Source organism: Saccoglossus kowalevskii, chromosome 15 (genome assembly GCF_978046115.1).
Source record: "Saccoglossus kowalevskii chromosome 15, keSacKowa6.1, whole genome shotgun sequence".
NCBI classification, from domain to species: domain Eukaryota; kingdom Metazoa; phylum Hemichordata; class Enteropneusta; family Harrimaniidae; genus Saccoglossus; species Saccoglossus kowalevskii.
This window is the reverse complement of record NC_140655.1, coordinates 9,898,006-9,919,591: the sequence shown is the minus strand read 5'-3', so window position 1 is coordinate 9,919,591 and position 21,586 is coordinate 9,898,006. Positions and strand designations below refer to the sequence as shown.

The window sequence follows — 21,586 nt, the reverse complement described above, 5'->3', positions numbered from 1 at the left end:
AATCAAAATGGCCGCCAGTCAGCCATTTTGAATTTGGTCTGAGAAAACAACGATACGTATCAATGTCTCGTAATGTTTAATGTCACGTACCTACTAAATGTGAATGAAATATGTAATACACGATGAAGTCCCTGTTCGCGATCAAGAACTGTAGAAATGCTTATTTTGATGATTTTAGCACTAAAATTACCACCATTCGACCATGTTGAATTGGATCGTGTGATTATGTATATGATGTATATGTCAGAGATGTGGCCCTGGAGCAGGATTTGTTAAAACAAAATGGCCAATTGTCGGCCATTTTCAATCCGACCCGCATGACTGAGATCCAGTTCCGGAATGACAGATATGTGGGTGAAGTTTGAATGCAATCAGCTCATCCATGCCTGAGATACAGGTGCGGACGGATGAACAGACCGTGACGGACGCGCGAAGATGAGATTATAAGTCCCCGTTTTCGTATGCCCGAACGGGGAACTAAAAGTTACTTCTACTCCGATTCAATACAATGTGTAACACCACTATTCCATAATACTCTGCCTTAAATTTAGGTATATAAGTACATATGTTTCGCCATTGTTGTGAATGGTGTGAACCGCTTCCCTGCTCAAATCGCGATTTGTGAGACTTGAAGAACGCTCCAGCAGAATGTGGTTATGGAGCACAGTCAGCTGGCTGGCGCACATCTGATATAATAAAATAAATGCGATATTTACTATATGGGGGCCGCCATCTTGAATGACGCATAAAACTAAATAAAAGACAAGTTGTGAAACGCGTTTTTCAGATTCCTACAAATCAGGAAATCAGGACAAAAATACAAATCTTTCACAAAAATACGGTCCGTTGGGGTTATATTAAGCCAACCGATAACAAAATTCGGCCGAATTCGTCGTTTTTGTGTGGAAAAATCCCTTGCATACGAACACCTAATTACGCGAAGAACCTAGAACACTAAGTCGGGGTATTTGAAACCGAAATTGTCATCTAAGCGTTAGGCCGTCGCTGATTGGCTACTGTGCTGGAATGCCAATTTTTAGTTTCAAATACCCCTAGGTTCTTCGCGTAATTAGGTGTTCGTATGCAAGGGATTTTTCCACACAAAAACGACGAATTCGGCCGAATTTTGTTATCGGTTGGCTTAATATAACCCCAACGGACCGTATTTTTGTGAAAGATTTGTATTTTTGTCCTGATTTGTAGGAATCTGAAAAACGCGTTTCACAACTTGTCTCTTATTTAGTTTTATGCGTCATTCAAGATGGCGGCCCCCGTATAGTAAATATCGTATTTATTTTATTATCACGTGTGCGCCATCTGACTGTGTTATGGAGTTATGATCATCACGACACCGCCTGAATGAAGCGTTCATGTCCCAATTTGAACTAGTGTGGGAGGGAGTGCGGTTCATTAGAAGTTAGGTGCCCTCCTGACACATGATGAGAAGTCGCTTGATATTACTTTTACTATTACTATTACTATTAATATGTAGGTGACTTATCTATGTTTTGGACGTTTTGCCAGCTACCAGAGTGTTATTCTATGCCATGTATCCGTCATCGCAACTGTGAGTCTCGATACGCAATTCTGACAAGACCATGGACATAAGCTATGTAGTCCATTTCATTAAACATAATAATGAATATAATTTTCAGAGCGTTTCCGACGCCTACTAGAAAATACCAACGTATGAATAATTCTATATTATATATCTATATTATTTTTCCAGAAGACACGTGATCCAAGTCACGTGTTTGGATAGTGAATCTGTACAAGAGTTCTGGGCAACACTGAGTGACAATGAAGACGGTCGTACAGTTGGAAGACACACACTACAACACAGTTAGTGTGGATGAGAATAACCACGAGAAATCACTACAAACGCGACTGCTGGATACACTGACGTCATTCGCAGATGCTTGGCTGTCCATAATCCCTATCGGGTCTATATTGGTTGCATTTTGGTGGGGTACCTGGCTGACCATGGGAGTTGTACTTCCACCTAACGAGAAACTCAGCAGTTGGCTGTCATTGTCAATCGGATTCGGCATTCTCCTTCTGGTTACTCCGATGCAGCGGTTGATCGCTACAAAAGTCACCGAGAGAACGATGTTATGGTACATCATCCCCCGTGTATATCTCTATGTCTTCTCTGTGGCTACGGTGAATTTATGGAGAGGTACCTGGGGTGTCATTATCTCCCATGTCGGGGACTCCTTCTCAGGATATATTGTCGTGGTAGCAGTATCATACATAACATTATGCCTCTTCCGCTTAAGTTACACTCTCGTTACGGCGCCACTGGTCATGGACTTGGACTTGGAAATAAATTATTATTGTATAAAACCCCGTTTCGGTGACGTGAAAGACTTCTTCCCCTGGGTACTGGGACTTGTTGTTACGTTTGGCTTACACGCTTTCGTGGCATCCTCGTGGTTAGGCGTGTGGACAGTACTTGATTTCTGTTTGTTCCCGGGCGACAAATTAACATCGGCTTACACTTCGTTGTGCTTAGCAGGCGGGTTATGCATGGTGACGTTGATACTCGGCCATCCACTGACGTTACTGTCTCATCGAATCGAGAACTTCGTGGCAAGGCTGGTAATAGAAGACGTCTGGAACATAATCCGTCATATTACAGTTGTCCTGCTTTGGCGAGGGTTCTGGTTACTGTATGATCTATATATATTCCCCGACTATCCTGCGATTGGATTTGTTTTATTTCACTGTACCTCTGCCATATTCATGACACACATGATGTGTGGATTTCTTCTCGCTGCTGCCAGTTTAAATTGTTATAGATTAGATGGGGATCCTCACCAACGAGATATATACCAGATGCCTGCATACATTAAACCATTGGTGAGTACCACCCCTTTCTCGAGGAATAAATCGGAAGTCGGGAGTGATATAATATCCCCAATTCAGTACGTAATTGGTACGAAATGCGTATATTTTTTGTCAGATCTCAAAGCAGGAAAAATCCGTTTTATAGCAGATTGACACCCATCTATTTGGTATGTAAATACAGTAGTTTCCTCTCCAAAGCTTATAATGTTATTAAAATACAAGTTCTAATATGAATTGATAACTACTACTAATGCGTAATTATTTAGTTATAACGAAGATCTCTCTGTTTTTCACGACACCTGTTTACGGCCTTCATTGAAAACACAATTGCACTGCACCTTGGTTTGCATTTGGGCCATCTACACCCCCCGGCGGGGCGACGCTCACATTCAATGGGATCCTAATTTATCAATGAAAAATCAACAGTCCATCATCATGGTGGACAATTTATTCTTCACCGAGACTGTCAAGTATGTGGCTTTGATGGTAACATCTCAATGGATGATTTACGGGTGTCAAGCACGTGTAATATGTTACACTGATAACTGGCCCGCTTTTCAAAATGTGCAAAAATCAATTAACCATTTCCAGAAGACTGGGTTCCCGGTGCTGTGAATTGAAGAGATACTTGGATGACGTATTCGAACAATACAGTTGATCAAAAATCGAAAATGTTGACAACTTAAATTATCCTTTTTGTAATCTTTTTCTTTAATTTTTCGATTATTAATTTATCTTTATTTAGAGCTTCGGCGAAATAGTGTATCGATATTTCCAATAATGAACCGGTAAGTTGTAGTTTCCGGAGGTTACCATACACTGTCAAATCAGTCACTGAGTGTGGATCAATCAGTGTTGCATATCACAGAAGGCTACTGAATTCGTGTTGGTACAATCATGGACGCCCATGGTACAATACAACTTTCCTACAAGTCACGCCATCTAGCGACAAAACGATTCGATGACGTCAAAATGACGTGAAGTGATTTTGTCGCTTGTCATGTAGAATATAGTAGATCTTTACAAATATAGTTTTATTGACCGACGACCACATATGAAGGTAGAACAAATCATGGAGGTGTTCTTATTACCTCCATGATAAAATGAACGGCGACCTTTGACTCATTTACGTACCTAATCATTTCGTCACTAGAGGGCGCGAGTCTATGGTGCTAGATAAAAAGTCTTTACTGTGTCTATATGGAGCTACGTCAAAGCATGCAGGTAAAACTTTCTACGTTGCTAGGGCGCGCACCACTCTAGCATGTATTTATATGAGCTCCGTCAGTGCAAGCTGCTGCGGAACGCCGGTCGAAGAGCCGGTGAAAACAGCCAAAGTCGCAGAAACAGCACAAACTAAACTTTGAACGCTATCTTGAGCAACCAAATTTATATGTGTATTGCACATGTGGTGGTAATCGTGTATACATTCTGTTCAGGGTAGTCTCAGTAATTATCACAAAGTACAGTTTTCTAAGAGTTTTCGACGTTTGTTTTCACCGTGATGGTTACCAAGCGATGAAAATGCCCGGATATCCGCCCAAGAATAACTGTTGAACTACCCAAGTAGTTTTTTTCATGTGCCAGATTTTGTACCTTATTTTGTCGTTTTTAATATCATTTCAGGTACATCATTATAACAGCCTCCGACAAGCCAGCCATAAACTCAGTCACCACTCAATAGATCACTTATAAACTCTGTATATATTGTGTTTAGAACATCGTGGTACAGTTCAATGTTAAGGCAAAGTAACAGACCTGAGAAATGTATGCAACACACACGAGTCTCAATGAATGAATTTTAACTCTGTTATGAACTTCGTATTTATAAGGTCACACCAGGAATACAATAGTTAGCACTTTGCGTATTCTTACAGGGTAAGAATGTTTTCGACCGAATGTTTTCCGATGAGCAGTTGCTTCAGTTTTGTCAAATAATCACACCTATAAGGAACTTGACTTTTTTACTTCACGATGACAGCTGGTCATTGAGATTCAACAAGAGGCGTTAGCAGCTGCTACAGTCCGAAGTCACAGCGCAAGATGCCCTGTCACAATGACCGTAACGGCTAACATTTATCGGTGTCACCGTATTTCTGACTCTTTGTATTACTAAGTAATGGAATTCACATGATGCAAGACATATAATAAAAACGGTGTTGGACAAAGCGGTATTATATAGGGTGTATTTTCTAATAAAAATAAACAGCGGTGAAAAACCTATATTTTTGTTTTATGTGTATTCAAGTTGTTCGAATAGCAGCTATAATTCACAATACAGACGTTGGTTTCTAAGCTCATGTGATATTTGCGCTGATTGGAAGCATATATACGAGGTGTAATATAATACGTTGACAAAATCTATCGACGAACAATCTGATCTCTGATTGGTCTGAATATTAGGGCTGGGTAGCGAATCAAGCACACTCTTCGCCTTCGTTCTGTGCCACTTCAAGTTGCATGCTTTATAAAAAATATCGTTGAGGGCAGTATACACCACCTAGAATACAGCAACTGGGTACCAGCGGGTATGGGATGAGTAAAGGTGAAATTACACCATCGGCTGTCACGTTAGTCGGCCGGCAGTTTTAAAAATCGGCTGACTGAACGCAAAAAACAAAAACAAAAACAAGTTTCTTTCCCGGCGACAATAGTCGGACGACTTGCAACTACACGACCGATTATACTAGTAGGTGTAATTTGCCGACTACAGTTAGTCGTGTGATTTCACGTTCATGATTTCACGTCGCTGTACAAATGTGGAAATAAACAACACATTTGATTCGGAAGCTCATATACATCTAATATGTGATTCAGATCAAATGCTGTCACGATAAGTGAAAAGTGTTCATGATATTAATAGTAATACATTTCTTCACAGAATTTGAAAACCACACCGTACTCTCTTTTGATATTAACTGCAGGGGGCGCTATTCAAATACTTGAATGTATTTACTTCTACTGCTGCGGTGCCATTTTCAGTGCTTATTAAAAAAGACACAAAATAACGTCAGGACAACAAGTCCATAATCTGCTGAATATTTTACGAAGAACAGCACGTTCTCTTCACTTTCCATATTACAAACTTTAGCGCAAAAACAAAAGTTCACAGATATGTCACTGGAATCGTAACAACATACATTCATTTAATCACTGACAGGGCTATGCAATGTAATTTACGAAATGATAACCCACTAAGAAAAATACAATTTTATTTGAACATATTAAATATTCACCTTGAGCGAATTCATGCGTCAAGTGCCCGCCAAATCCGCCTATCATGTGATGTACACGTCGATAGTGATGTAGTAGCTATACGAAAATGACATCGGTTCGAACTCTGGGTCGTCTAATGCTGTCACCTAGTTGACTTCGCCAAAAACATACAAAACACATGGCTTTGTCGTCCGTGTTTTTCTTTGGGACACCCTTCTTGAAAAAGGTATACTAGTATGTCCCCAAACAGGTTATTACTCACTCTTATTTTTACCACATGGATTATCAGTGTTCTCCACAGAAAATTGTTTTGCGGCTAATTTGCATATTATGATTTTCTCGTACAATCTTGATAAAGATGTGTGGCCACCAACCTACTTTTGTTACAAAAATTGTTAAAGCGGGAGTGTCGTCACCTGCGCACGCGCGAGAATTGAATCCCAAACGACAATAGCAACACTTGCTAAAAACGCAAAGGCTCTTGGGTAGACGCTTGTTAGTAAACAGTGATATGGCCATCTGACGCATGCGCAGGTGACGACTCCCCCGCTTATATTTGTGAAAATGTTTTTGGTCATTAACCCTTTTTCTGCGGTAAAAAAGTCGATATCTGAAAATTCCGGTTGGATACATACGATAAAATGATAGATTGTCATGGAAATACTTCCAACAGGGTCAAATAGTTCATTTACAAAATATTTCCTACAGAGTGGGAAATCCCCAAAACCATGACATATGTCTAATGGACTGGTTGGTCACTTCAGTTTTTTTACTTTGAAAGTAGGGGGGGGGGGGTCAACTCATTTCTGATTTATAGTACGAAGTCAATGTGTTCTGGTTTGAGTGGCGAGACCAAAACTCTAACAAACTAAACTGATTTTAATACAAGAACCATTTTCATATTTGTTAACATTTCATATAGCATACATTGAACAAACTTACATCTACTCTATAATCAAAATCAGCAGATGTCCAAGGTAGGTAATGTTATGTCTTGACAGGTGATTACATTTAACAACCTCTCTGTTTGTGTGAGTGGCGGTGACAAGGGGAGGGGGGCGCAAAGGGGGCGGTCGCCCCCAAATAAAGCTGAAATCCTTCGTGTCAGCAAAATTCGCCCTCAAAATGCAGGAAATAGCGTTTCAGATGTTCTAAATTTCAGATCTCGCCTCTGTGTGTGAGTGGAATCTTGTAAACTGTCACGAAGCCGAGGGTCACGTGATGTTCACATGATTCAATACACGTACTGCCTGGATGTTTACCCTTGCACTGCACGGAATAATACCACTAGAAACTGAATAAATGATTGAAGTAACCACAGTCCCTCTATCGATAGAAGGGGTAGAGGACTGTGAAGTACATAATGTAACACAAAATTAATGCACAGATTACTTCGCGTGTCGATGTCAGTGGATGTGCACACTTGCATAACACAACTTAGTTACTCTATTCAGTGCAGTGTCGTGTATATGACATTACGACGAATGTATTCGTTAAACGTTTAGCCATTCCAACCACTAAATTCCCTGACTAGTACTGACTAACAATACGACTGATTCGAGTACAGCTTGACTAACCTTTTCAATAATTGAGAAAGAACTCTCATTCAACGCCAAAGTTCTAAATTTTCCGTATGCGAGCCTGACAATACGTCTGACCATGTATCTTCGATGGTCTGACAGAAGCCGAATCAGTGGAACAGAAGATTCTCATCTATAGCATACTAATAACTGTACTTATCGCTTTGTTCGATGAAATTAGGTTGTAAAGCATTTGGAAAGTGGTGCAAGTGTGAAACTAGATTGCAATGTAGTAGAAAAGTGGTGCAAATTGTGAAACTGGAGTGGAAAGTAATGGAATAGCGGTGCAAAGTGTGAATCGAGAGGCCAAAGTAGTGGAATAGTGGTGCACAGTTTGAAACTAGAAGGCAATTTAGTAGAATAGTTGTACAACGGCTGTATGGTATTTCGGAAACAGAAAATGAAACAAATGATGTCAGCGAAGACAATGTGGTTGAAATATTAAATCGCCATGCCACGTCAAAATGGGTCGAAAACGTGATATCGTTAGAGCCCATCGTACAGTGCAACAGAACCAAAGAAAACGTGTTCGCCCGATTATAGTGAAATTTCATCACAGTGAAGACAAGGTTATTGCTTTGGCCGCCAAACCAGAGCTGAAAAAATCGGACATTGGCATTGGTAACAATTTAACGAGGACTGAGACAACGGGCAACTCTAACAGATTTAAAGAGTGATGGTAAAAGGGGCTATTTTAAACGTGGTAAACTTTTTAATGAAGATCACACTTCTCCGTCATCTGCCACTATCGCTACGCATCTGACATCGTCATTATCCCCACCAATTCCAGCACCATCATCAGCAATTAATCAGATAGATCGTAACCAGGCTACCGGGGAACGTCCGAGAACTCGTTCTCAGGTTAAACATAGCGCACCGATAACCCACGAATAACGGTTACGCCACGGTTCTCAGAAAGTGACATTTATTTTGTGGAATGTACGGGGTCTGAAACAAAAACTTTTGAGTCCAGATTTTGTTAATTATTTGTTATCTTTTGATGTTATTACCATTATAGAAACTTGGGCTGAAAACGAAGGCAATTGAAGGTTACACCCTAGAGTCTTTTTACTGCTTTGTAATTGCTTAAGGTTTTGAAAATGTTGTTTTTAGTTGGTCTTGGCGAGTACACCAGAACAGACGCAGTCTTGGAGAGTCTTGGGGCGAGTCTCGACGCAGTCTAGAGGCAGTCTTGGGTCAGCCTTGCGATAGTCTTTGGGACTTTTCCCCAGAACGCTGTGTCTTATAGAGTGCTCAACTGACCGACTAAGACGAGAGTTGAAACGTATTTCGTTGTGTGTGTCTTATTTGACTGTAACGTTTAAGTGACTTTCCCGATCCCACACCTCAAGGGGACGAGATATAGAGAGACCAGACGAGATTCCCCCCTGACACGTGTGGAGAACCCTAGAGGAGAAGAATATCCCCCTGATAGCAAGTTTAATGATAACTTTCCCGGCTTCAAGGCATTTCATACACGGCGTCAAAAAAGGCTAACCGTGGTGGAGGGTATTTGTGTCTTAATAAAAAGTCTGGTCAAATACGTCAATTTTTTTTTTACTTAATTAAGCTTGGCAAGAGGGATATTAGTATGACTCAAACCCTTGTACATAATCGTGTCAATACATTTGAAGCTCTTGGGAGAAAAGAAATTGCGAACTTCTTTTTAAGAATTATAAAAAGTAAGAATGCAATAATTACAGCTATTTATAGCCCAGATGTAATGAAATGTAGTCCGCTTTTGAGTCCTTGGCTGAGCCATGTTTTTTAACATGTACATTTTCTTGGTATTTATTCTTATTTTTATGTAACTTTGGTTATGTTTATATGAGCTAGTACTCGAAATAAAGTATATTATTATTATTATTATTATTATTATTATTATTATTATTATTATTATTATTATTATTATTATTATTATTATTATTATTATTATTATTATTATTATTATTATTATTGTGATTTACAAGACTGTGTTTTTCTTTCATTTGATGGGTTTATTTTTGATTTTATAAAATATTCACTTTGTCAGTACGTATATACCTCCTCAATATTCAACTTTTTACGATGCTATGGGTGTAGAAAATAGTATTGAATTGTTTGAATCTGGTTTACTCGATGTTTTAGGAAATTTGCCCGATGTCAAAGTTTCAGATAGAAACCGACAGAAGAAATGATATCCCAAGAGATGAACGCCTTTGCTCACTTTGAGAAAACTTAGAAATTGAAGATGAATTACACTTCTTGTTGATTTGTCCCTTCCTTGATGAATTTAGGAAAACATACATCCCTAGATATTATTTTACCCCGCCCTCATATGAGAAGTTTTTAACGTTGTTATTGACTGAAGACAGAAATGAATTGAAATCTCTTGCAGCCTTTCGTTTTCATTCCCTTAAATTACGTTATGAAATTTATAAACACAGTGTGTGACATTACTGTTTTTGTTACTTTATATTATATTTATAATTTATGTATTTTGGGCCACATGTCTTTGATTGCACTAATGACCGTATATATATATATATATATATAATACCAAAAGCCACTGTTTATATGTATTTCAGCAGATTGAAATTAATATGCAAATGCAAATTTTACACTACATTATTTAATGTCATGATTATTCAAATGTGATCTTTAAAATGTAATTATTTTAAGCCATGATTATGAATAATATTTGATCCACCAGCGGTGTGGCTAGAACCTTTTTACTATAACAGTACAACCAGTTACAAATGGTTCTCCTTTCTTATTCCACTGCAATGTGTACATTGCAGCTACAAGGCAGTCCTTTCTTCCTCACCCACCATTCCCTTCACAGTATATGTGGCTTTCTTTGTTTATAATTGTTATCTTTTAGTGTAGGTTTTATAGTATGACTGGAGAATTTTCTTCACAGGGATGTATTTACCCAAGCGGGGGGGGGGGGTGTTCGTATGTTGGTTGTGTTGGCATGCAGCCACAAGCCTACCTACTAGTATTTAACAAGTCATTTTTAATGACATAGTCCCCGTTGGAATTAGGAGAAATGTATAGTATGTATAGTAATTGATGGCTGATCTAGTATCAACAGAAATTAGATGTATTAAATTACCTTTCCAAAATCGAAATATGTGGTCAGAAATTAAACAGGATAAGCGATTCATGCATTTTTTGTATCCAAACTAAATGTCTTTTGTCTGGGCTCATGTACAGGGATATAGTAGTATGGTCAAAAAACAAAATTACAGGCAGTTAACCATCTTTGATCCGATTGTGAAACTAATTTTCATGGACATGTATCATAACATGTATAATTTGAAGACAAAAAAACATGACAATAATACGTTTTGAAAACAAGATGGCTGCCAGTTGGTCATTTTAGATTCGAACACGAAACAAATCATCAAAGACATGTATCTCAACATGATAAATAATGTTTGTTTCAAATTTGAACAAAAAACGACAAATCCTGTCGAAGACATCACATTTTTCAAAAAACAAGATGGATGCCAGTTTAATCTTTAATCTGGTTATGGAACAAACTGATATGAACATGTATTCCTATATTTATGATGTATGTGCCAAACGTGAATGAAAATGGTCTAAAAGCCTTGGTGATATAGTTGTTTGGTCAAAAAGAAAGATGGCCGCCAGTCGGATATATTTAATCTGACTGTAAAACAAATTGTCTTGGACATGTCATCTAAAACGTACAATGCACGTACCAAATGTTAACAAAAACTGACAAAGCAATCATAAGATACCCCATTTTCATTTGCCAGTCGGCCATCTTCGATCCGATCTTGAAACGTCAATTGTCATAAACATGTATTCTAAGATGTATAACAGGCCCGTAGCCAGCACTTTTGAATAGAGGGTTCGAAAACAACAATTATACATTTGATGAGAAATGTGTGAATTTTATAATATTCAAAAAGTGTTTTTGAGCTCTGTTACAGACATTTTTATATTATCGGTTTTAAATTAAATTTTATTGGTAAGATATTTCACATAACATCTTTGAACTATTTTACCATTTTAGAGAAGGGATCCTGAGCCATTCCTCACCTACAGACAAACACATCCACACCATTGATCCACTACGGCAAAATGTTGTACACACAAAAGACAAGACTGTACTTATCTTAGCATTATTGTCTAAGTATTTTAAGGTAGAAGGCTACTTACGAGTTTTTTCGCTTTTCGCAGATGTTAGCGCACATAAAAGTGACACGATTTCATGTCGAAATCTGTCTACAATTATTCACTTTAGTATTAGTCAATTTTGTATAATGTAATTTTATTTCTGTACAGGGCCTCAGCCTATCGTATAAAATGTAGTGGGTAGAAAAGTGCATAGCACGTTTTAAAAACAATACAACATCCATGTAAATATATGGTACTAAGTTAAGAATTCATATTCATCTCGTCCCTTGAAAACTTTTAAAAGATATAGAGCTATTTGAATTGATATATGGTGTAGCAGTTTGTGTAAGCCCAGACTGTCAGTATTTGCATAATTGCATAGGGTTATTGACAAAAGATCAGCCCTTAGATCATTATATAATGGACATATAAAAACAAAGTGAATTTCATTTTCTACCATGCTAAATTCGAACGTATCACTGCAAAAACTAAAATATTATTGATCTAACTGTATTTGTGTGTGTGTGCCTAATCCAAGATTATGTATATGGCCAAAACAGCGAAAACTCGTCAGTATATATTTTAGTCTATAATTGCTTGCCAATAAATCTCCCAGGTTATAATACTACTTTGATTTTTTCCAAAAGTACACAGCCTGGATGATTGTGAAATTGAGGCATGCCACTATTTTTTTATTCTTTGAGTAAATATCCCTAAGAAATTTGCAGTATCTCCAACTTGTTTTTCAAACCAGACAATACCGAAACCATATTTGAACAGGAGATTTTTACGTGGGTTTCCCAAATAAGACTGCCGGTCTTGTCTAATCGTTTAAGCATGATATAACATGTTTTGGGGTTTCAGTAATTTTAACCAATATGAGATACAACGCTTGAAATAACCACAGCACAATGGCAGCCTTCCACATTCGTCTAACATCGCTACATTGTTTGTACAACTATTAATGCTAAGTACCGGGTAGATATCTGCAAAATGTTGTCTGTACCCTCTCGATTTCCGAATTTTGGTACCCCCATATCGCTACCATAAGAAATAGCTGGCACAATGATTGCATCAAACAAATTAAATGCACTAACCAATGGCATACTACCAAGTTTCTTACAGTATGTAAATATATTTGGTTCACTGTAAATCTGTTTTTAGAGGGTGGTAAAATAATATGCATACAGTGGCAGTTTAGAAGCGGTTTCAATAGACTTCAATGACTACAACTCCTTTTATGAACCCACTAAAAATATAGTAAATTTTCTGAGACATCAAAAAAAACGTGTAAAAAAAGTTATGTTTGCAATTTATGATTCATCGCATAGTTTCCGTGCTGAAGCAACACTGTAGGGTAAATTGTTGGCTGCAAGATGCAAGAAGCTCTTCGACCTATCCAACTCGTGATGATAAATCTTTGACATTTTTTAATGATATGTTCAACCCGTAGCTGTACTCTATTGTCCAACAACAAAGGCTACACGTACTAATACAATAAGTTAACTACATTTGGCTGATACACTTGGAACAAAACAGTATACATGCCATCATTAACTTGAAGAATACAAAACTAATGAACCAAACTAGGAAAGTAGAGTGTGGTGTTGTGTCAATCCCGTTCGATCCCCACACTTTACTAACTGAGCGAACATTAGCACAAGACAAACTGCCCTATTCAGGACCACCACATCCTTCAGAGAGTGACTACCATTACCTTATTGTTTCAATGTTGTTTTAATATTTAACATCAGGTGCTTGAACGCGATCTTCATTACACCATCGTGGAAAAACCGAATAAAAGCTTGCCTATTTATAACAACCTGTTTTGGTTGGCTGCTGTTGAGCTGAGACGGCATAACTTCATGATTGACATTTAAGCTCCATGCCACCTAAATGCTCATTACTCATTACATTACTCCGATAGTTACCTCATGGAGTCAAGTGATTTAAACAATGATAATTATTTTAATTAATACTGTTTGTTTTATTATGTTCTAATCTACGATCATACATCTATTCACTTCCAAAATTTAGGGGGGCCGAACCGAACCCCCCCCCCCCCCCCCCCCCCCCCCCAAAAAAAAAAAAAAAAAACTACGGGCCTATATAATGTATGTACCAAATTTGAACAAAAACTGACAAAGCATTCATAAAATACCACATTTACAAAAATCAAAATGGGTGCCAGTCAGACATATTGGATTGAATCAGTGAACCACTGTATGTGCAGATGTCCCTTGGTTTCGTGTGCATTTTTATAGGTTCATTGTTTAAGTTAGTTTTGAATTATATGTCCCATTTCATTCAACATCACACTGTTTCAAGGGAGAAATAAACTGAAGATGATTTGGTGAATAAGATTCCTTTTCTCATTAACATATATATATTGTGTGGTTGGCATGTCTTCCAATAAGCTTTGAATAAAAGGCTTCTTGATACTTTTGCTATTATTACCAGAATTCGTTAGACCAGTAATATTTGGCTGAATTTAAAGGGGGAACTTCCAAGCCCAGGGATTGCACCAAAGACTCATGTGACACTATTGTTTATGTTGTTTACAAGGTTAATCTATCTTGTAATTGTCATTTTAATCCAGAAATTAAATTTGTTGTGAGATTATGCTTAACTAGAAGTGTCTCTTTAAGTGTCCGCGGGTCCGGATATATAAAAGGAAAGATAACCGCCAGTTCCCAGTATGCATATGACATTCAAGCGTGAAACATCTCTTCGTGGTGATCCGCAAAAATCACTCTTTTCGGCAATATCAACGCCTGTGGTGCTTTGTTTTCATGTCGTACACAGACATGAATATATATCCGCGATACAATTTCGATGTTAATTTACATGTTCGGAGCCATGTCAGTGTGATTTCCGCGTAAAAGCGACGGGAAAGCATGATTCACTGAGACAGTCTTTTTTAATGCTCAAAATGACTGTCAGTCATGGTTTATGCAAATGCAAGGTGTTAATCTCGAGTTGATTGTTCAATCTCTGGGTATGTTTATATAATTGATTGATAGTTGATGATGTAAGCAATATCATGGAGCTAATAAGAAATGATAATAATAATAAATTTATTGACATTACTCATTTTGAGTAGGACATAGTCAAATCTATAACTATATAACAATACAAAAATACATAAACAAAAGGGCTTGGAAATTCAGGGATTTGATAATTACTGTATCACATTACCATACTTTCTTTTATAAAAATGCCAAGCTGTATTAAAGTGTATTTAAATTTTGAATCATCGTCCATCAATTATTTCTTATTGATTCAAACAATTTGCTCCTAATTGTAATATGTTGTGAGCGTTTCATAACATAATGGAATTCATTCACAATTGAATCTGTGTTGCATTTTGTACAGATCCTGTGTTCAACTTTAACCTTTGGCCTTATATGCGTACCTTTCTCAATCATTAAGGGATGGTCACTTATTCTTAGTTTGCATATTCTTTTTTTTTATTCCACCATTCTTAATATTATTTATATACTCCTCCATTTTAAATTCTGTTTTGAATAATTTATATGCTCTTAGTTTATTCTGTCCCCCTGTCCCATCTGTATTTATATTTTTTTCCCAATTTGAATCATAGTCAGTCTCTACACGTTTACAAATTTCTTGAATGTTATTTTCATTCCCACTCCAAAAGTTACCCACTTCTTTTTTACCAGTAATTTCTTGCATTGACTTGGCCCATGAGGATTGATTTTCCATCGTATTCATCATTGCCTCATGGACGAGAGTATTCGTGTTTTTTTGTGTTTGTTCTTAACCAAAATTTCAATAACAGTTTCTTAATAAATATTGACAGTGGGTATCTACCTAATTCCACTCTTACTGCTAGATTGGTGGATGATCGATTTACCTTTAATAATAAATTACATAATTTTAGATTTAATTTTTCCACCAGTGTTTTGTCAGTATATTTTTTCAATTTCCCAAATTTCACACCAATAAGTTTGTATTGATCTATAGACATGGTTAAAAATACATCATTGTCTTACACCCCTGAGTGACTTAAATAGTCTAGTCAATCCTCCTTTTAATGTTATACTGTATTTTACATCTTCATACATGCTTTTGATTACATGATAACAATTGCCATTGATATTGTTTTTAATAATGTATAATACATCCTTGATATGATGTGAGCTGTTTGTCTGATCACTTCAGGGGTGTCGTCGGCGCTCCACGAAGTGGTTCGGCCCGAGCGAGTGCGGATGCAGGCACGAGCTGAGGTGAGCACGAAAGGGGGAGGGACTGTGGTGCGTATCTTCCTTAGTGTATGCGCGCAAAAAACTTGCTCGATTCTTATTTTTTCAGCAGAGATAGAGGTAAACTAGCTCAGTTATGAGAAGGGGAAATGGATGGTTTTCACCCCATTGTCGATGACAAGACGAACCAAGCTGTGGGTACTACCCTAGATTAGTTTATTAGTGATATCTATCAAACTGCATTTCATGCAAGTATACTTCTGAAATGAGGGAAATGTACCAGTCTGTATGTACATCCAATTAGTTTTATACATATATACATTGATTGGTACTGACTGATGTGTGTGAAAGTTACAAATATAACGGCTAACATTTTATTTTGTTCAATAAAACTTACATAGTGATCGATGGGAAAATTCAGTTTGTGTTATTCTGAACATTAACACATGATTTCCATATTGGAATATTTTATGATTTTTTATGTGTGAAATGTCCTCCTCTAATAGGTTTTGGGATTTTAAAATGTGGAACAAAGTCGTGCATGCACAATGTTTTATAAGATTATTACATCTATACATTCATGTATTTCGGAGTACCGTTTATTTTGCGTGTCAATATACACTCATATCGCAACTTTTTTATTTTCAATAAATTTTAATTGAACTGTAGACCCAGATAGATTACATAATACATTGGTTCAAAAAGAGCATCTCTCGCGACCAAACAATTCCATGACTGGACAATATTTCTATTTCCACCAGGTATAAAGGACGAGTATTTCTTGACAAGCAATCCAACACTGGGTAATTGTGAGATCCAATTCTGACTTTCCTACAAAACAAATAGTCTACTTTTATTTATATGGCTTGGTTATTTAAATAATAAGCATTATGGAATTACAAAAAAAGTGAAATTGTACAGCAAAACACTGGCGATTTTGAAAGGAACCCCGAATGCAAAAAAAAATGAAAAGCGCCAACTACGGTGAAACATCGATTTTTATTTCCATGTTTAATTATTTGTTTAGTAATAACTCTCTGATACCCCCATCTGACGGGTCATTTTAATTTATACATGCAATAAACTAAAACGTTTTAAACTTTGTATTAAAACTTAAATAAAGAATGAGTTTAAAACAAAACATTACCTATGTAACTGATTGTAAATCAGTAGCCTAGGGGGTCATCTCGTCTCAGGTCAGGTTTTACAGGTTACACCATTGTTCACTGTAGGCACATACAAACTAAGTGAGTACAATCGTGCTGAGTCAGCAGCCTACATTGAAACAGTGCATGAACGAGTAAGTAAAAGTCGCTTTACTTGAGCCATGGCAACATCAAATCCACCAGATCAATTTGTTGAGAAAATTGACGAGGACTTTTTAAACTGTGGTATATGTTCTGATCGTTACACCAAACCAAAACTACTTCCGTGTCAACATAGCTTCTGTGAGGAGTGTCTAGTTAAAGTGGTTGCAAAGAGTGGTCAACCTGATGTTATTATATGTCCGCTGTGTAGACGTGAACATGACATTCACGGTGGCATCTCAAAGATAGAAAACAACATGTTTATTAATCAGTTAGTTGAGGCGTTCAAAATACGTGATGAGAAATCCTGTGAGTCGATAAAGTGTACTGCGTGCACCGAGGCAGACGTCACTAAGCGATGTTTGGATTGTACAATGGATGTATGCAATGCATGTGCACGTGTACATGCAAAGTTTCCAAGTAGTAGGAATCACACAATAATAACGCAGGAAGAATTAAAATCAGACAAATCAGCGAAACTTTACTCATCTGTTTACTGTGATAAACACCCAGACAATCAGATAAAATTATACTGTGATACATGTGAGATAGCGATCTGTCTGGAGTGTATTGTGGTCGATCATCGTGATCATCAATACAAGTACCTGAAAAATGCAGCATCTGAATTCAAAGAGGAACTAAGTGCAATGGTGGATCAGATGAAAGTGAAGGAACAAGAAGTGAAAAATAGTATAGTCTCTGTACAAAAGGTATCTGATTCCCTTGAAAACAATTTCAAACAGCAAGAAAGCAAACTGAATGAGTTTGTTGAAAAGAAGGTTAAAGAAATACGTGAGAATGGCACAAAACTGATGAAGAAGATGAAAGACATGTATAAAGTGATGCAGAGTAACCTAAGAGTTCAACTGAAACAACTGGAGTCATCAACCGATGATTTAACACATACACGGGAATTTGCCGAAAATCTGCTGACTCATGGAAATGCATCGCATTTGATGTCTGCTAAGAAAGGAATGTCTTCAGAATTACCACAACTACTATCAAGAGACATTGCCCAAGAACCTGCTGAAACGGACTACATTGAATTCTGTCCATCACATAAAGTATATGATGATAGGGACATTGGGATAATATCAGCTCACCACAGTCTCAGTATTCTATCTCATCCTAAGACTGTGAGAATCCAAGATGATATTATCGTTACCATGACAAGCAGGTTGAAGATGAAAGAAACAATTCCTCCTGAGTGTATTAAAACTGAAGTGAAAACTGTAAAACTTGACAAAATGAGAGTAACAAATAATGATGATGGGACAGTAGAACTTAAATATAAAACTGAGACATTGGGTGAACATGAAATAGTGATATCTGCATATAATAAGTCAGTTAAGGGGTCACCTGTTAACATAGATGTGATACCTAGAAAAGGGTTGATGTGTAATTTTGGTAGACGTGGTTCAGGTGCGGGGAAATTACAGTTCCCATTTGGTGTAGCATTGACCAAGACAAAGCAAGTTTTAGTTTGTGATAATCTCAAGAATAGATTGCAACTATTCTCTCTAGAGGGCGCCTTTCATTCCACTTTTACATTCACTAATTTTCCAGTTTCATTCTATCCAATGTATTCAGCTGTGTCAGATGAAGGTTATATATTCACTACAGACCGTAACAATAAACAGGTGGTTGTATTTGATGACAGTGGTAAACTAATAAGGTGCTTTGGTAACAAAGAGTTACAGAATCCATATGGTATTGCTATCAGTCCAACAAATGGGAAAGTGTACGTTGCAGATAGAGATTCAGATTGCATTAGATTGTATAGCCAGGAAGGAGATTACTGTATGTCTTTTGGTAGAAAGGGAAATCAGTATGGAGAGATAAACGGATTGAATGGAATCGATGTTAATTCTGATGGAAATGTTGTTGTGCCAGAAGAGAATAATAATCGAGTAAAAGTGTTTGACCCATTTGGCAAGTCATTATTCAGCTTTAAAGGAGATAATGAGGGCAAGTTAAACAGGCCAGCAGACGTAGTGACTGACAGAGAGGGGTGTATGTATGTGTGTAATTATGGCAATAGTAGAATACTAAAGTTTGATAGCAGTGGTAGATTTGTAGATAGAATTGACAGTGACAAGGATGGAGTGAACCACCCTCAGGGTATATGTTTAACAGATGACAAACCATATGCTAGAGTCATAGTTGCAGAATTCAGTGGACATTGTGTAAAAGTATTTACACAGTGAATAGATTCCAGAGATGCTAAACTGACTTGAGAGAATTGATTAAATATAAAGTGTAAGATAAACCAGGGATTGTTGGTTTTTATAATGTTAGAGGTTGACCATTAGAAACCTGAGAAGAGAACGAAATGTTGTGTAAATTGTTATTTTTGATTTACTCAATTTTGAGCTGGATTTTTTTCTTCAATTTTACCTGTGGATTTGTTTCACTTCCCAGAGTTTGATTCACATCCTTTCCAAAAGAGAAAATTATAATGTAAAGTTATTTTTCAGAAATTTAGGTGACCAAGCAGTGTCTTAAATAATGCATTATGCAAATCTGTATTCACGGTTATTTTTTGGTACGTACCATTAAATCTAGGTGATATACATTGCATAAATTAGTAATAAATGAATACTATTTTGTACGTAATCACAACAATTTTGTTTTACCATGAATTGACAAAACAGAATTCAATATAAATACCAGTATTTCCTGGAATACATTGAATTTCACTTAAGCATGAATGTTTTTTTACAAAACATGTATAAACCTTTTATAAATTTGAAATGATAGTTGAAAATATCTTAACCAATCGCAATGCCTACTGCATAAATCATTCATGATTGAGGCTGGGAATTATGGGTAATGGACTTTACTCAAGTTTAGCAAAGATGACTGTCGATTTGAATTAACGCAAGTCTTCTTTTTTCATAATTTTTGACAAAGTCATTTCATGCTTAAAATACTACAGTCTTTGCACCATGTCATGTTTGATGTGAATTGTTAGTTGACATAAATACAAAGAAGTGGTGCATGACGAGTGTAGCGCTTGACGTGTAATACAGCGTAATGTATCTCAGATTATTAATATTCAATAATGTATGTGTTATTGTTTTGAGAATGTCATGGTGTTTACATCGATAATTTTACATATGACACGCCAAGAATGGATTCATCCCCTGAAATCATACATATGCACATCAACTTGTCTCTCGGCTCATTGTCCCAAAATCAACATTTCAGCGTGTTCTTAACCATTTTATTCAAATTTAAAATTTACAGGTATCGCATACAATGGGTCATTGATACACAGCTTGCTTTGAAATGACCAAATTGGGGGGGGGGGTATTTTTATTTTCATGTATTTTTGAGTTCCAATTATATTCACAAGTAACCAACCATTACCGTTTTATGAAAAAATAAAATCACATAATTTAAATATGTTATATCATCCGATTCCCTGGGTCAAATTTAAAATTGATGTACACAAGTTTGCTTTGAAATTTGATTCACAATGACCAACCTGGGAGGGGGGGGGGGCATGTTGTTTTTATTTCCACGTGTCTCTTATCCATTTTTGGATGTACAAAACTGATTTTGTTCAAAGTTAGTACAAAAACAAGACATATGTACAAAATTCACTTCATTTTTTTTTTTTTTAACAATGACCTTTGACCGACTAGTGGCCATTTATATCCCAAAGGAAAAAATTCTAACGGTAACATGTCATCAACTGTTTCTCCAGCATAGTGAAGATTTTATTGATTGTATTGATATGAACATCACACATGATGGTTACTAACACATCTGTTTTGTCATTTGATTGAAAATAACAGACTGACAGCCATATTGGTTTTATTTTTTTATGAACCATTTATCAATTATGCAGAGAGGGCTTTGGTTAAAGTTGTCATTTCTTTATGTGATTACATAATTTGATTCACAATTGTGAAATTTTGTGTTTTTCATGTAATTTATTGATTCTCAAATACACTTTTTGTCAAAATAATTTTATCATTTTGAAGCACTTTTAAATATAACTTTTGGATATTTAACTGTAAAATGTTTACATGTAGATTTGAATTATAAGATGTGATTTGGTAATGTGAAACTCTATTGTAACATTCTCTCTGTGCTAATAATTATTGGTTAAGGGCTTTTCAACTGTCATTTCGGGTTTATAAAATTATTTAAATACATAAATCATAAACCACATTCATGGGCATTCCGAAATAGATAACGAACCACGAAAATAGCTGTTATATGAACAAGATCAATATTTTATCTTTATAAAATTTGGGTTTTCTTG

At 36.6% G+C, this 21,586-nt stretch overlaps 2 protein-coding genes across 2 annotated transcripts; both read left to right on the top strand.

The window, feature by feature from the left end:
* Positions 1–1,800: 1,800 nt before the first annotated feature.
* LOC102806580 (uncharacterized) lies at positions 1,801–3,003 on the top strand. Its single transcript, XM_006824947.1, has one exon. It carries the CDS (start codon positions 1,801–1,803, stop codon positions 3,001–3,003), a length of 1,203 nt encoding a protein of 400 aa, XP_006825010.1.
* Positions 3,004–17,197: 14,194 nt separating this feature from the next.
* Positions 17,198–20,702, top strand: LOC100369154 (E3 ubiquitin-protein ligase TRIM45-like). The gene has a single exon (XM_085508275.1). The coding sequence runs from the start codon at positions 17,331–17,333 to the stop codon at positions 19,515–19,517; it is 2,187 nt and encodes a 728-aa protein (XP_085364401.1). The 5' UTR covers positions 17,198–17,330; the 3' UTR covers positions 19,518–20,702.
* Positions 20,703–21,586: the final 884 nt, after the last annotated feature.